Genomic DNA, 18,037 nt, shown 5'->3' on the forward strand with positions numbered 1-18,037 from the left:
CCCATCACAGCAGGCAACAACGTACACAAACATTGGTTGCAAAATGAAAATATCTACACTAAAAACATGTTTTATCAAAAAATATATTATTTAAAAAATACAATAACAATTGTACAGAGTAGATTATAGACACACACACACACACACGTAAATACAGGATGAACACAAGATTTGAATGGTTGGTTAAAGATGTAATAAAGTATATCAGTAGTGTACGATTAGTTGACTGATGGAGTAGAATTATCATCATAATCCTATGTATAACAACAACAAGAAAAGAAGAATATCTATTGCTGTATTTACCGAGCAAATGTAAGTATGATTGCCCAATTATAAATAATAAAATATAAAAAAAATTACAGTGAAATAGAATAGAATATATGTATCCTTATGATAGTGGAATGAAACCTAGAATAGATAAAATAAATTAATTATGGTATAAAAAAAAGAAATGCAAAAACTATTTGAGTATATATTCGTTCCCTCCCCCCCCCGCCAGTATTGACTGGTTACTGTTCACCGGTATCAATATATTTTGATAGATCAAAACTTAAAACACGGCTGACAAGACAATTATTTTCCTGTAAATATAAACAAATAACAAACAGAAATGCATGATGAGATGGTAACATTTTGATATGAAAAAAAAAATCAATAATCCACTACTAATATAGTACTGTAGTTATTTTGAATGATCTGGTTGTCACAATGCGAAGTTGATCGAATGATATGCCGAGTAAAGCTGCAGGATAGGCAACCCTATTTATCAAGTCAAAAGTCAATAACAAGGCAAGTATGAGGAGAGTTGTTCTTATTATAGTGAATTACTCATTAAGCCCAGTTCAAAGCCAATAAATTCCTGTTGATCTATGAACCTATAAGCATACACGAGCCTCAAACAATGCAATGAGACATATTTTGACATGGCCATAATTTTCTCCCTTTGTAAGTCAAGCGTTAGAAGCATAATAATGACTAGTGAGACACATCGCAGAATACAAAGATCAACATCATACCTTTGATGAAACGGTAGTACTTAACAAATCAGTGACTGATTAATATGTTATGCTTCTGTACGTACTACTGATATAATAATCACAAAGTTACAGGTGAAAAGTAAAATTGACTGCTTCAAGCTTTATCTGTTTGAAAAGTGTAACAAATATAACACAGTACAGCAAACAAAAAAAAGTTACATTAAACGAAAACACATTTATAGAATAGTATCACAGTGACACACGCACACATAAGAAGTAGAATTTGATTGGTAGTTTCAAATAATAAGGGATAGATAATTATCCCCTACCGATTAGCACCTCATATACATGAAAAGCCTACGGGTTGGAAATCAAGCACTTTGACTGGTTCAGCTATCGATCTTTAAAATGTGATGAAAGTATTAAAAAAGTGTTATATTGAATATCCCGTCTACCAGCTTACTGGTTTACTCAGATTTGAGCAAATATGCTACATTTTATAGACTCCATCCGCTCGACCTCATTTCTGTTGTAATGAATAGGTAATTCCATGTTAAGTCAGTGTCGATAAGTGATTTTTAAAACCAGGTATGAAAGTAATTGAGTCAACCAGCCCACAGAACACACTACAACCAAAATATTTAACTATGTGAATATGAGTCATTGACATTAACCAAACTTTTTATATCACGTTTACTCAGTTTTAGGATGAGTTACCTTCAACTTTCTAAAAACAGTCTTTAATGACATTTGAAACTTTTTTAATTCTGAAAAAAATGTACTTAATCCATTATTTTCAAGTTCTAATTATTATCACTTCACGTTCGTTAGTCTCGAGATATTTAGGTAATCAACGTGCTTAAGTAACAAATATACGATAAAATATACCAGTTTGTCAAAAGAAATAATCAATCACAAATTGAACATTGAAAAATTAGGTTCTTTTTCTCTTTTCTTTCTAATTGTTTACGAAATTGAGAGGACGAAAAGCGAATGTCCGGCGCTTTAACCGGGTTGGTGGACACGGAAACACCACCTAGGGGAGTTGGAAAACCCTGATTACAAACCAATGGTGCACATGGGCTCCAGTACCCTGAGGGAACAAAAGGTCTATGAACCAATTATTGGTCACCGGCTATCTTGGGACGGAATCTCCTTGCATCTCCTGCATTGTGAATCAGACCTTTAGGTGGAAGGCTCGGGGTGTAGCCCCTTAAGAAAACCACCTGCTTCAGTTTGGGCACCTGGGCAGTATTACAGCCCTCACACAAATCAAATGAGATGTGTGGCGCATATATATCTGGTGCCCTTTTGTATCAACATTTATGTGTTTAAATAAAATAAAAATAATAAATTCAATCAATTCAACACTGAACAATAATAATACTTACAATATCTGGATAAATACCAATTAAACTATCAGCACGACTGTAGAATTCTTCTTTCAATGAAATAACAATAATCTGTGCACGTGCTGAAGCATATTCACGTATAAAACTGGCAACCTAATAGCAATTATAAACAGATAAATAGAATAAATGGGAGTATGCATCTGACAGAGAAAAAATCATGGCAAAAACTAAACGAATTCATTCATATTGTAAACTACTATTTTATTAAAACTCTGTCTATTGGAATACTAATATAAGAACTTTCGTCTAAATTAGAGCGAATAGTTTCACAATATTTGGGCACCGAATTGATGTAAGACCTATTCAGTGTACAATGAACTGAAGAAGCATGTACCTATTTATATTCAATAATTTTGATGTTTGATTATATTTCCTTGAAGAAGCTTGGACCAGATAGCCAGGTGAAACGTTGGATTTACTTTAAATTCATTCGCTGAGATTTTACAAATATATTATTCCTGGGTTCGAATCCCGTGAGCGGGATCATGTGTACGCACTGCTGAGGAGTTCCATACTAGGACAAAACGGCCTTCCAGTGCATCCAGATTCATGAGAACTATAACGATGATAGTAGAATAGTAAACTTTTACTTATTTCACAGATTTCCAACAATTGTTTAAAACCAAAAATAACGGTATCACAATTATTTGATAAACTATTACATTTAAAATGAAAATACTTTATTTCACTGTAAGTAGTTGGAGGCTGGACACGCTAAATCTACATTTTGTGTCGCATGTTGTATGACTGGATAGAAACTGTGAAACAGTGACTCAATAGTTACTGTATTTGAACTTCAGCTAATAAATTATAAATTCGAACTCCACCTCAACTACTTAGCGATCTACACTCTAATATGAGATAGGGAAGACGGAACTTTCAGTATAACTTTAAATTCCGTCCCGAAGTTAAAAATTCATATGGAACAACTTTGTTTATAAAATAATGCATACAATGATTGCGGAGTACATGACAGTCGATCAGATGGTAGTAAAGATCATTAAAGACGTCTGAAGTAGAGAAATATCACTGAGGTTATCCTTTAAGAGAAAGAAGTTGGTATGCAATAACAAGAACGAAAAACAAGACAACCTGAGCTCTCTTCCTCGGTATAATAAAAAAACGAAAATGAAATACACCAATTCTCTTTTTTATCTCGATTGTGCTTACTTTACCAATATTTGTATTATCTAATGCAGCGTCAATTTCATCTAGTACAAAGAATGGTGATGGATTATATCGATGCATCGCGAATAGTAGAGCTAATGCAGCTATTGTTTTCTCACCACCGGATAAACTATCCATTTGTTGAAAACGTTTACCAGGTGCAACACATTGAAATTGTATCTCTTCTAAATATGGTTCTTCTGCGTTAGTTGGCAATAAACTAGCCTAAGCGTAGTATAGTATTAAATGAGAAAAAGAAGAAAAACGATATGTTAGAAAATTCACACTGTAGAGAGTGATTAAGTAAGAATCTAATTTATAAATAAATTTTATCTAATTAGTCCGTTTCTCATCACTGTTTTGTCAAACAATTTGTTTAAATTGAACGGTCCATTTCTTGCTGCTTTGAAAAACAGACTGTTATGAGTTCCCTTATTACGACCCAACTACTCTTGTTGCTTTGTAATCTTGGGCACTACTTCACTAGACAAGTCCCTAAATCAGAATATAGTTGAACAGGAACGTAGTTATATCCTACATAAACAAAGTTGAATGGAAGTAGGAATCATAAAAAGAAAAAACGTTAGTATATTTATAATTTTTACACAAAAATATTGTACAACCCTTTCCACGTATCCCTTAGCGGTGATTGGCTAAGAAATAGCTAATCAAAGTGCCCCAAACACAGTCCTGCATGGAATACGCTTTAATTCAATCTATATCCCGTTATCACAGAATATGCTTCAATTTTCACTCCTTATTTACCAATTTCATTGTTATTCAACTTACTAGGTAGTCACTAACATACCTATATTGTACATATTTGCAGTTGATGCTACAACATCTGAACAACATAAAACTGATTCAGTTAACATGTAAATGTTATATTTGAAGGTATTATTTCGTGATTAGACGTTTATCAACTATTTTCGACATTCAACATACATATAGTAAGTGTAAGTAACTTCTCGATGTAGCTACTTCTTATTTGCTCTAAATTTTTTTTGATAATTTTCATAAATGTTATTTGTTTGATATATTACTTATCACTATGGAAATTTGTGGAGATAGTAGTATTTTCACAGTTGAATTCACGAGTCGATCTAAGCTAGACCACTATTGAAAACCTGGGTGATCGTTTCGTCATGGTATGGGAAACCTCAGCAGTGTGCATCCACAATCACCCCGCGTAGGACTGGAACCTAAAACCTTCGTTCTCGTGCGCGAACGCTTAACCTCTAGACCACTGAGCCGGTATTCAACGGTGCTGATGTCTAGCTTCTATCAAACGGCTGTCCAGTGCAATTATTTGAAGACAGACAATCAGTCTGTTACTTTATGATAAGTGAAACAAGACAAAACAATCCATCAAAATTTGACTGTTTTCATTTTCGTACAGATGAATGGATAGAGCGAGACAAAAATTATAAAAATCTAAATGTAAAATCTACTTTGATTTTCTTTGTGACTGAACCAACAATCATGATAAGTTTAAAACAGAAATGTCCCACTCAATACATTAACAGTCTCAGTTTTTTTAGCATATTATAACAAATAAACAAACTATCCAAAACCTACTTGAGCACCAGGATTTCTTGATAAACTTTTATAAATCGGATCAATATTATCAGCGATGGAATTGAAACAATTCATAAATGCATTATATCGTAACCGACGAACACGTTCAAATCTAGCTTTAGCCCGTTTAGCTCTACGTCGTGTATCTTCAAATTCAGCTTCAGTTGATCGTAGGCGTTCTTCAACACTGCCTAATTTATCACCTGCTCGTAAATTTGGAGCTTGTATACGAGCCAAACTATTTAACATTGAATCAACTTGATTTTGCATTTCTTCAGCTCTTTAAAAGAATAAAATAAAATATTTGGCAACAAGATGCTTTTTGAAATTTAAAAGATGAGTAAATTAGTTTGACTTTTATCTGTAACAAACAGATGATCGAGCTTATCGTCAGTATATTGGATGAGGACGAAATACATTGGGATGGATATCAAACTAATTTAGTCAACTGTTAAAAAAATACATTAAGGCGTTTCAGTACCATTTGAGGTTGTTATGAAAACCAATGAATATTGGTGCTTGCTTGTATAAAAAGGTATTTATACGAGGAATTAAGTATCGTGAGAAAAACGAGTATGACATGTGTTAAGAATTAGGACCTTTATAAGCGAACGAGTTTTAAATTGTCAAAATAAATCAGTAAGATGTTGATCGATAAATGTAATGCAACGTTACGACCTGTTCCAATGACAGATGACTATGAAACAGAACTGCTGACACGAGCCAGAAAACAAGACAGATCTGAAACAGAATCAACTTTGTAAGGCCAATCGCATTCCGATCAATTGAGACCGTGCACACCATGCCAAAATGTCGTAAACGGGATTTTGTTATTGGTGAGTGAATGACCAAGATTAAATACAACGGTAGTGTATAATTGTATTTCCTTATTGAATATACTAAACTTTGGCCTCTATCTTGACGTGATAGTCAGTTCTGTTTATTCTAATATAGTAATACAGCTTTATTATTTGCTATTTTCAAAAATCCTACTGTATCAAAAACAAAATGATGAGAAGCAGTGAATTTTTAATCTGAAATAGTGTTGAATATTTTTAGGTGGAAGTTACGCAATCGAGGCGTAGTGTTTTGCTATGCTGAACAGAATTTCTCAATACTGCTGGAGGGACCACCAGAATCTATTACTATACGTAGTTTACTCCCAAAAATCAAAAATGAACCTCTATAAAATGATCGACGTAGATACAAGAAAAGAAAGACAATCTCAGTATTTGAAACCGTAATCAGTATGGATAACCTACTTTCTATTGACTTCTTTCTCATCGGTCATTTGTCGTAAAGGTTTATCAAGGTATTTGAAATCAATCGGTAAACGAGCTTCCAATTCATAAATATGAGCCATTTCCTCTGTACTGGGATCCATATTTTCACTATCTGCTAACTGACTATTCAATTCAGGAATTGGGTCACAACCTTGTTTCAATGGCAATTCTAAATCCTCCATCTAAAATTAAAACACAAAGGAATTATTCAGATAATCCTTAATATATTCATGAAAATAAAAAACAAATTTTGTGTACATGACAACAAGACAGACGATACGTCCTTTATAGACGAATAATTACATTTAGACTAGTGGTTACATTGCAACACGGTCGATAGAATTCGGTTAGGACTAAAGCACTAGAGAACCATAACATTGTTCGCTACTCAGTGATTAGTCAATTATAAACATTTCAGCTAGCTACAATTTGAATGACTTTGTGATGGCGATTAACGCTGTGAAGCATGGTGACGTATGTTCAAAGTATACCGGAGGTGTCAGTTCTTTTAAAACTACAGGTGCGACCAGCAGGCAAGTGTCAACTTGTATAGCGAACGAAGTCTTGTGTAGTAAACCAGTTTATTTTATTATGCAAAATCACATACTCTACTAGTAAACTATGAAAACAATACATCAAATACGCTATTTGCCCATCTTCCTTGAGTTGTCCCTTACAAACTCCAACGCTCTTTCATTCCTGTTGTTGTTTTGGTTGTTTCCTGTTTTCTTTCCTCTTCTGTCCGTAAGAATTCTACTTTCAATTCCTGATACATACTACTTATATCCGTCAGTAAAGTAGTACACATCATAATAGCATGAAACTTAGATCAAATGAGGCTTTCTACCAACTACCTCAGACCGTCTAAAATGATAGACAAATATCAACACATATCAATACATTCAGTAACGATTTATTCACTTACTTTAGCAGCCTGTAAAAGTGAATGACGTTCAGCTCGTCTAGATTCTAATTTCGCTTCGGCTTGATTCAAATCCTTCTGTAATTTTTGAATATCACGTTGTTTATTCACTAAACGTCTACGAATTTCACCTAATTCTCCGTCGAGCATTTCTGCACGATATTTCAATTCACCGACACGTGATTCAACCTCTGTCTTTTTTTTCTCTTCTTGTTCCATTTCTTCCTTAATCTTTTTCTCCTGTTTTTTACATTTATCCATTTCAGCTCGTTCAACAGAAACTGTCTCTTCCCAACGTTTAACATTTGCTACACAGAAATATGATAACGTGATAAACAATAACAGGTTTAGTTATTTAAATGTGAAGATTAATTCCACGCTAAAATAACTTTTGACAATAGGTGTACCTTATAAAATAAGAGAGCAGCGAACTCTTGTTTCATCTAGTTCGCCACTATCAATGACCCCAGTAATTCAATCAGTCACAACACAGAATCTGGTATGTATGCACATCCGTTCGATTCGCCATACGCCATTAGCACAAAGAGAACAAATTGTCAGGTCGAATCCCAGAATATTAGAGATAGTAACAGTATCAATGGTAATATGAAAGATTACTCATTGAAGATATAATTCTAAAAGAAAATATATGTTAGCGAAATAAAAACAAAAGTTATGAGGAATTTAGAATTTGGGAAGAGACAGAGAACGGATGCACCTGCGCCACTACAAACGATTTTGAAACATGTCATCCAAAGTCTCTAACCACTGGTTACGATAATCATGCCGACCCCAATCAGGGTAGTCTATACCCATTGACATGCTAAAGTCCGATTGTCAATGCTTAAATAGTTTGATGCCATGTTTTGGTTTGGCTTCCCCTAGCTCTTACACGAGGAAACGTCGCTCGTCGAGGTAGACGGTTGACGAGCATACGAAAAAAATCCCAACCACATTAGTAAGTGAAAATTTGCTATCTCATCTATCGATTTGTCATCATCGCCTAGTACCCTATTTCTAACCCATATATTATTTACTCTGTAGTCCCAAAATACACGAGCAATGCTCCAAAGGCTCGTATGATCGAGTACCAGAAACCTACGAATATCCTGTATTCTTGGTCATGTTTCACATCCATAAGGTAGAGCGGAGCGAACTGCTTCGCAGTAAACTCGGCCGACATCTCGCCTACGACACAAGTAGACAAAAGCCAATCCATTTGTCAACGTTATTTTAGAAGAAAACATATATTAAATACATATTGAAACAATCCGAACCAAACAAAACAATAACAGATCACCAAAATAAGTAATAGGATAAAACAAACCTTCAGTATCTCGTGATCGCTCATATTCCAGTTGATTATTTATTCTTTGAAGTTGATTTGTAAACTCAAGCCGTTTACGATCACGTTCACGAGCGACTCTCAACTCTCGATCCTCATATTGCCTAAGTAAATTCAAAAGAAAAAAAAGAAACATGAGTAGAAAAGACTTTATACAGTATAATTATCTCATCAACTGACATAATAAAACCAATAACAGATCTACGGTAACCTTGAAGAAAACTGTTTGTTAATTTCATTACATGCAAGTAATATATTTAGCTATGAAATTAACGATAAAGTACTTACAATATCTACCTTCCATGATAGTGTTTCATAAAATAAATTAAAATCAACTCACCACGTACCTGGGTATGAGCCACATTCTAGGTGTGAAGCCTAATGATGCTGCCCGGTCGTTCAAAATGAGGTAGGTGGAGAGGGTCTAGAACTTGAGACTTAATAGATAAAGGTCAAAGGCCTTACCTACTAAGCCAAGTCTCTCATAACACCGCAAAGAAGAATCACTACGGAGTGAGCTAGGCACTTTTCGAACTTTGAAATAGTTTATCAGTGACTTTATGTTGTGTATATTTGGGCTTAATGATAAGAACTGGAATGCTTATCATCGTTTATTGATTTAGTGGTAAGTAATTACTAAGCTAGGTGATAAGATATCGAGATGGGATTTAGTTTGGTTTAATTTATTTGAAGTCGATTGGAGAGGATTTCTGAGCCCAAGTTTTATGTTCGATCATAATTATCACGATTTGCCACCTGCAACCAAAATACATCCTAATATCATGCCACAGCTTGGTAACTGAATTGTTTTCGTTTCAACACACGATAAACAGTACAAAAGATTTTAGTACAACAGTGGTTGGGTTACATGGCTCAACGATTGATCCGTGGTGCAGATACATTCATTTTTAAAGTTTATGTAAATCTTGAGTTAGGTGTTATCCACTGATTTTCATAGTTCTTTGTTATTTCTTACTTTTGAACTACAACATGTCTCATGCTTAGATTTACACTGAAGCTGGGATTATTTAGTCTTCTTTGTTTCTAATCGATTTAACTTTCATTGTGGTGATTTGAGATAACCTGATCTAATTCATGTTCGTTCAATGTTGCTACATCAAATGAGCATAATAAGATAAAATCTTCAAGACAAGTGTCAATGAAGTAGAAGTAGTAACATTACTAGCGGTAATAGTAAAAAAGATTAGACAGAGAAATACGATTTAGGAATACAGAATAAGTTGGTGGAGTAAAAACAAGGAATGAATGCATCTATGCCATTTTGAGACATGTCGCTCAACGTCAAGCAGTAATCAAGCGAACTCCAAATACGTAGCTTGCACCTACTAGCATAGCTTAGCCAATAGTTAATGAATTTATGGACTGATATCATATCTTGGTTTGGGTACTTTTAGCTATCATCCAGCTTTCTCCTATAGCAAGTAGCATTTGTTGGAGTAAGTAGTGATTAAAAATACGTAATACATATTTTAATCACTTCAATCGATGAAGAATTCCTACATCATCAACTTATTCATCATCTGTACAGAGCACACTGTGTCTAAACCCAGCATTGCTGTATATGATCAATTCCTGACAGGTGTCAGTCAAAACTGAAGAGATAGTAGCTTGAATTTGTTCGACGTGGGGAATATGTCTTACCAACACACGTCAAGAAGCTTGAAAATTATGTCTAGAGTTTATCACTGATTGATCGCAAAAATATGACATTAGATACAACATTTGGTGGGATATTTACCAACATATTTTTGTTGGTACTTTAGCTAACGAATTTTAGGGTTTAAGAGATAACTCAAACTGATCCGTTTTATTTATTCATTCGAACACATAAATATAGGCACAAGGGGGCACCAAATACATATGCGCCACACAAACACGTGGTTTTCTTAGGGGGCCACATCCGGAGCCTTTGACCTAAAGGTCTGATCCACAAGGCAGTGGAGCATCTTAAGGAGATGTAGTCCCATAGTAGCCGGTGACCAATAATTGGTTCATACTGCACTTGGAGCCCATGTGCACCATCGGTTTTGGATCAGAGTTTTCAACTCCCCTAAGTGAACCCTACGTATCCGCCAACCTGGTTAAGGCGGCGGACATTCGCTTTTCGTCCTCTCAATTTCGTAAACAACACCCCAGACACGAGAAGGCAATGAGTGGGACTTCCCTTGCAGTGGTTGTATGAATGTGGCCATATGAGAGCATTTCGAGAGATAGAGAGCTGACTCTTCCCACTCTCGGTCGTACCAGGGCATTTGAGGGCAATTGTAACCACCTCTAATAAATTGGGTTGTTCCTATTTTTATTGTCAAATAAACAGCAAACATTATAAACAAATGACTTGTTTATTCAACTTATCAAACTTAAAATAATTCTTTTTTAAGTATGACACGGAGATGAATAAACACATTGTAAACCGCTAAAATAGCACTTAAAAAAGTTATTTATCTTAAAAACATTTTACTACCAATGAATATATATTCGACATTTTCTAACTACCTAATGTTTTCTACACCGATCTGTACGCAGAAATCATGGAATACAGTATCCTCCACAGTATCCATTTTAGCTTTCTCGGCATTAACTGATATTTGCAATTCCTGCATTTTTGTCTGGCAACGACCTAAACTTTCCTGAGGTAAACAAAACATTAAGAAAAAAACAGTTGGGGATGCTGAGAACACATTAAGTGATATACAGAACATAATTAAAGTTGTAGGAAAACAAGACTGTTCTCTTGGTCAAATAATCAAATCATTTATTTGTCTGCTTCCAGATTTAACAAATCGAAGTTGGTTGAGTAGGCCTCAAACTAATGTAATCTAATGCAGTGTGGATGTCAGATGTCGTAACCACTAGGTCATCACATACCACTAAAATTTAATCAGAAATAATCTTCTTGTCATCATCAAACGTCAATATATGATCAGTTTACTTAGAATCAACGAATAATTCACTAGAAAACCATTAGTTTGACTAAACAAATGATCATTTCACTAGTCTAATAATCGTAACAATTAGTCTTTATCATTTTCTGGCAAACATACTTAGCGAAAACTTGTACAAAGAAACTGGTATAATAGATTTAATAATGACTGTGGACGGATCAAATTAACAAAAAAAACCAAAATATCAAAACATATTGATCCTTTCGATGAATCGCAATGTTTTATCGAGAAAAATGCATGAACTGGTGAGTAAATTTGACGAGGGTAACATATATATATTATGAGTTAATTTGACCACCAGATACTTGAATATCAGCCACTCTCAGTGTGAAGGTTAATGATACTACACTGTTACCCAAACCAAAGTAGTTTGCGTAGGGTTAGAACCTGGAACTAAGTGGCTAAAAATCAAATGCCTTAAATCACGAAGTCATCGCGTAAATTTAAGTCTGTAAAACATACTATTAACAAGATGTAAGTTAAACTGACAGATTTAAGGAGACTAGTTTATCCTTAACATTATTACTAGATTGGATATGTTTAAAATTATTTTCATAGAGAATGAACAAAAATATATTTCTCATACTTCAACTTCTTCTAATTCACGAGCAATTTGATTCATTTCCTCTTCGTTTGTACTAAGAAGTTTCTCTTCCTGAAAAAAAAGAAACCCTGTATATATATCTAACACAATACATATAATATATTGATCAAAAATATTATTTTTTTTACAAGTAAGGATATACCCGAAGTTTGTGCTGATGATGTCGTTCAGAAGTACGATGAAAGCTCCACGACTAAACTATCCAGCTCAGAAAACCAAACCCAATCAAAAAGCAAGGATATTCCTAATTGCTAAATTCAAACATACAATGTCAGTTCGTTCACTTTACTAGTTTACACTTGAATGTAAGAAGCATTGATCAACTAGTTTCTAATAATCCTTAGATCGTTTGTGTAAAACGCCAAATCGAGATATTTTTTAGCAGATGCATCGTCAGTCTATTTGGTTGGAACTGAAGATAAGTTTACCTAGGAGCATGTGATTCAATTCTTTTATTAGGAGTCAATTTTTGCTATCAAATTCAGTTACAAATTAAATGTGATTTATAGCTAAGTATACATAGATTTGAACTTGGATTACCATAAATATCGAATGATAGGTATTGAAATGAACAATTATGAGTACTATAAAGATGATATGATAATGGCAATCAACAATCTGTTGAGTCAATTAATCAACTGAGTTACATTACAAGTTGACAAACATTTCAGTAATCAATTATTACAAAGATTCTTTTAAAGAAATAAGTACGAATATCCTTAATTATTGAAATATTTATTCTGTTTTCATAAAATATACCAACTAACCGTGCTATCTTTATCTTTTAATGTATACTTTAGTCTAGTATCTAGACCTTTGATTTGTGACTGAATAGTTCGCAATTCAGCTTCTTTACGTTTACGTTTCAATTGTTCTTTCAGTTCATTTTGTAAAGCATCTCGTTTAGACATAAGTGAACTTATCTGTTTCTCATCCCAACGGCGAGCGCGAGCTTTTAAATCACTTTTTTTAAAAAAAAGAAACAGAAACAAAAGGACATGACAATCAGGTTAAAAATGTTAATCATTGGTTTTTATATTATATCTAACAGAAATGGAGACAAAACATATAACAGCACATCTCAAATAAATTAATGATATCGAACGAATTGTTGAACTACGACCAATTATACATATAGGGGTAATTTATCAGCTAGACAATTCTTCAGAAAGGTATCGATAAGCCATTTGAAAGTTGTAACTGTGAATAATATTATAGAGATATATCGTTTGCACATGGTTATTATTGCTTTACTTTTGCAACCACTAGAGAAAGACGTTGAATGATTGGTTTGAGATCCTTGGAATTTTAAAGATTATATAAGGAAAATTGATAACTTTGGACTTAGAAGCTGGGGGTCACAGGAGATTGTCATCAAACTGACAGGATATATCTCTACTTTACATGAGTATATAATACTATTTAAACCAAAAAGTTGGTGAACAGCATGTTAAGGTGAATTGTATAAGTTACTGAATCACTATTCTACCATTTTAGTTTAATTACAAGTTTCCAAGTGGAATTTATCAATTCACTAGGTATATGTACATTTTTGAATGGTTGATCAGAAATGTTTTCGAGGCATTGATCGTGCGTATGGTAAAGAATGTTGAGATTATGTCGTTTTAAGTAGAACTGGAGACGAGGATGTGAAAATTTATCTACTGAGATCGTTGAACATTTTACATAAGAGCTGGCTGGAAAAATGTTTGGAATCAGACGAAGACTTGATATTAATCATAAAATGTTAGGGGGATAAGTATCTCGAGATTAAGACTATCAGAATCCTGACTTTGTGACGTTGCAGTAGTCAAGTTAATTCTTCATTATCTTATCCATCTTGTCATGTTCTGAAAACGACTAAGCTTGGGAAAATATTGAATTCAGCATTTACGTGAATAGAGATTCTGAGGTAAATTTATGATTGCCATAAGCCTAGAACAACAATTAAAAACCTGATGAGACACGATCCGACACTTCAACTAATGCGTAACATCACGTTCAATAAGAAAAGGATTTATATTTTACACAGTAGGTCGATGAAGAAATTTCGCCATGCTAAATAAAGTATTTCAATTTCTAAACTAAGGTAATACGGTCTTCAGAATATTACTAACAGGATCGATAATAGAGTTGGACTTGAATGTGAAAGACGAATTCGTCAAACTATCGCTACCTTAAACTACAAACGCAGCGAAGGGAAAGAAGACAGATTTTAGATGAGATCTATTTTCATCCTAGAGAAAAATGAGGTATATATACAAACGATCATAAATGTGGTCCAGAAAGTACCAAATTAGGAGATGAATATGAATGTCATAGAAGTGTTGATTGACAAATAACACAGAGTTGTGCAGAAAAAAAACAAGGATTTCAAAATACATGAGAATAAAACTGTCTTTTTTTAAACTGATTATGGTATGATATAACTAAAGATATTTAGACTGCAGATAAATAATTAAATATTTACCTTGCACCACCGGATATAACACCAGAACGTTGGAACAGAGTGCCTTCTAACGAAACAGTCTAGTGAAGTAAACAATTTATTTAAAAAAAGGAACAATTATTATGAAGTCAAGGTTGAAAGTTATATTTCGAATCCCTGAAATAATGTCAGTGTTATTGTTGTAAACATTAGTACATTAGCACCTAGTTTCTTGTATACTCAACCGCGAACATTATCTTAACAGTCTTAATTAAGTTACATTGGTTAGAATATTTGCGTTTTTAAGATTTAATCATGCCAGGTAGTTTTATCGGAGAATTATACTATTTAATAAAGAAGATACGAACAAGTCGTAGTGTGGGCTGCACCAGGGCATAGTGGTAGTAAAATGTTTCATATGAATTACAGCGCCACAAGTAATGTTACCATCTCATAAAAAAGTGTGTGAGGAGTCGAAAAACATAGTTGTAGAAATTTGGCTTACCTCAGTTACTCTACAGATTTCTAGAGTCATTAAACAGGTTTAAAATTTTAGAAACCACTACTAAAAACACTAAAAACCATTTACCACAAAACGAAAGTGGACACCCTTACAGGTCCAGAGAAATATTAACATTAGTACTCTTAGTTATCGGGAGAAAATGATAACAGGTCCTTGATCAACATTTCTTGGTATTAAACATATACGTAACTAAAAGAATATTTAATTTCCTCAAGTACAAATCCATAATATTTAGTGATAAAGTTATAGACTAAACTTCTCATTTAAACAGAAAATACTGACTTTTAGAAGACCTTGTGTACATTTCCAGGTAACAATTGTATACGGTTTAGTATCCCTTCCCTATCCACATCAAATGTATAACATTTTCTTGTAAGATACATGAATTTAAGGAATACACATACGTATTGTCAACAAACGTGAAATATAGCTTACCTTCTTTCTATCACCCATATGATAAGCAACATAACGAGCATGTTCGACAGTTTCACATACTAATGCATTGCCACATGCAAATGTTAACGCTTTCTTTACTATAATTGGATCACATTGGATAACATCAATTACTAAATGAACATTAGGTGGATCACTGATTTCACTATTTAAAGGCGAAAAAAATAAAATATGGTGAAATGAGAAAGAGATGGTTATTTTGTAAAATTATATGGATAAATGAAATAAGTCAGTCAAACGAGATTTATATCCATCGACATGTGAATAATCCTAATAGTGTATCTGATATTAAGAAGTAATTTTAGTTATAACATTGTTAAAGTATGACACCGTTATAGTGTGATAAAAACCAGTAAATACTACGCTATTCAGTCTTGTGAATCAACAATATGAAACAGTAATCGATAGTTACACCCGTTGAGGTTACTGTCGTGAATCACAGTGGTTCACTATCTGAGATGAATGATGAGTTCCATTTTCAGAGAATACTTTGAAAATATCTGAGGGGGGGATAAGAACGACAGTGCTAGGGTTTCAAAATCATCAAAAGGCGTAAAACCACTAAGCAGTTCATGAAATGATATTTGCCTGAATTACCAAACCCTTTGAGTATTTTTAATCTGGAGTTATTCTGAGCCCTACAAACATAGAAATCAAAGGTGTAGATAGAAGGCACAACTCTCAATTTTAAGGCAAACCAGAAATAAATTTATTAACATTATTAAACGGGCAACGAGGAGTTAAGTTTACTAATTCACCAATAATTTTGTCCCGGGAACAAATCATGATTTAAATCATGAACTGATCTAAGCTAGACCCCCACTGAGAAAGAGGTAGCACTGAGGATGTTCCCTTCTAGTATGGGGCCCCCCAGAAATGCGCAAATACGACCCTGCATTCAGGAGTAGGTCCCACAGCCGAAGGCATCCAATGGCGTAAATGTCTAATCTCAATTAATTCACGATATTGTGCAAATAATTCCTGGAGTTCTAGTAAGAAGCCGTGATCAATAGGGTTCAGTCATAACGGGTATGAAACAGTCATCCAGTGAAAGGAATGAAAGGTGGTCTCAATATAGTGCATATGATCTCCAGTCACTAGTGACCACATGGCTACTTGATCGATAGACTTCTATCAGAACTACAAAACTGGACACATGGTATCGGTCACTACTACTCAGTGATCACCAACTGTAAATGAATCAATTAATAACGAATTATATGCTTCTGGTGTTTATTCATTTTACAGGTGTAAAAATGATCATAATTGTAATCACTGAATATTTTTTACCGTAATTTCTCATCAATTGGCTTAACATCCAAAAAGTCAAGAGGTAAAAATGTCTCCGGTTCAATACGTTGATCTTTCATATACTGAATACATTCTTTAGCTGTTTTTTCACTATCACAAACTATAGCATCCATATATTTGCCAAGGACTTTTGTAATTGCCACTTGATAACGGCGATGTGATGGTTGACACATTTCCAGTAATCGACCATGCTTGATAGTAATAATAAAATCATAATCATGATAATGTTGCAGAAAATAAAAATTAATCATAATATACTAGTCGTTTACCGCCTAATGAAACTCATTCTGTTCCCTAGAGCAAAGTGTACAAAGCGGTGTGATAGTTGAAATCTTATCAGAGTAGTTCAACCATTCCTAGTTTTGAAAGAATTTTAGCCCTATACTGAACCCCAAATATAAAGATTTAGCACTCTCCCTGTGCTAATGTGGTGTGGTAACTTAGACCGATGCACATATGCATTAGATCCTAAGTTGTTTCTGATTGGCTGACTGGCTAGCTGTTATCAGTATTATGATATAACTTCATAGCTGACCAACAACAATAAAATGCGAAGTATTAGAGTCAAGTGTGAGCTCTGATACTTCATACAGAATTTAACGGCGCATAAAGAAGGACTAATCTAACTGAACAGTCCTCCATATTACTAATCATCTCGGCTTATTTTAACTACTTCATAAGACTAAAAAGCTAACGGTATGAAAACTGCTGCAATGTAATACGTTGAGTGTATTTGGAGTACTGAGATCATTTACTCGAGTAGTCATACATTCTGTCACTGCCGTCCAATTTTAGTCGAAACTATGTACATTTATGACTCGTAAGTCAACATATTCCGAAAAAACGTATTTCATGTACACGAACAATCTTAGTCCATGTCCTAATGAGACACTTCGTCGTACTTGATGTCACTTAGCGCTAGATAATGTTTTTTTTTTACGAAACGATCACGTTATCTAAACCTAAACTTTAGTTACATTGGTGGTTACCATTTAAATTAATGTTTACTATGCGCTTTGTATTTGCTGTTATCTCACACGGTAAATCATGGCTCGATTTCCTTATTGC

General features: G+C 34.0%; 1 protein-coding gene across 1 annotated transcript in view; it reads right to left on the bottom strand.

Moving 5' to 3' along the window:
• Positions 1-418: 418 nt before the first annotated feature.
• Smp_136970 (putative structural maintenance of chromosome 3 (Chondroitin sulfate proteoglycan 6) (Chromosome segregation protein SmcD) (Bamacan) (Basement membrane-associated chondroitin proteoglycan) (Mad member-interacting protein 1)) overlaps positions 419-18,037 on the bottom strand; it is a gene marked incomplete at its 5' end in the record, with an annotated part of 27,170 nt that continues 9,551 nt past the window's right edge. Inside the window, 13 exons of the mRNA XM_018797328.1 lie at positions 419-581; positions 2,369-2,482; positions 3,560-3,781; positions 5,135-5,414; positions 6,397-6,599; positions 7,343-7,647; positions 8,667-8,788; positions 11,202-11,335; positions 12,237-12,305; positions 13,022-13,217; positions 14,725-14,783; positions 15,641-15,803; positions 16,949-17,160. Coding sequence (XP_018652381.1) covers positions 510-581; positions 2,369-2,482; positions 3,560-3,781; positions 5,135-5,414; positions 6,397-6,599; positions 7,343-7,647; positions 8,667-8,788; positions 11,202-11,335; positions 12,237-12,305; positions 13,022-13,217; positions 14,725-14,783; positions 15,641-15,803; positions 16,949-17,160 — 2,151 coding nt within the window. The 3' untranslated portion in view covers positions 419-509. The remainder of the gene's footprint in view (positions 582-2,368; positions 2,483-3,559; positions 3,782-5,134; positions 5,415-6,396; positions 6,600-7,342; positions 7,648-8,666; positions 8,789-11,201; positions 11,336-12,236; positions 12,306-13,021; positions 13,218-14,724; positions 14,784-15,640; positions 15,804-16,948; positions 17,161-18,037) is intronic.

The sequence above is a fragment of the Schistosoma mansoni genome, chromosome 4, assembly GCF_000237925.1.
Source record: "Schistosoma mansoni strain Puerto Rico chromosome 4, complete genome".
NCBI lineage: Eukaryota > Metazoa > Platyhelminthes > Trematoda > Strigeidida > Schistosomatidae > Schistosoma > Schistosoma mansoni.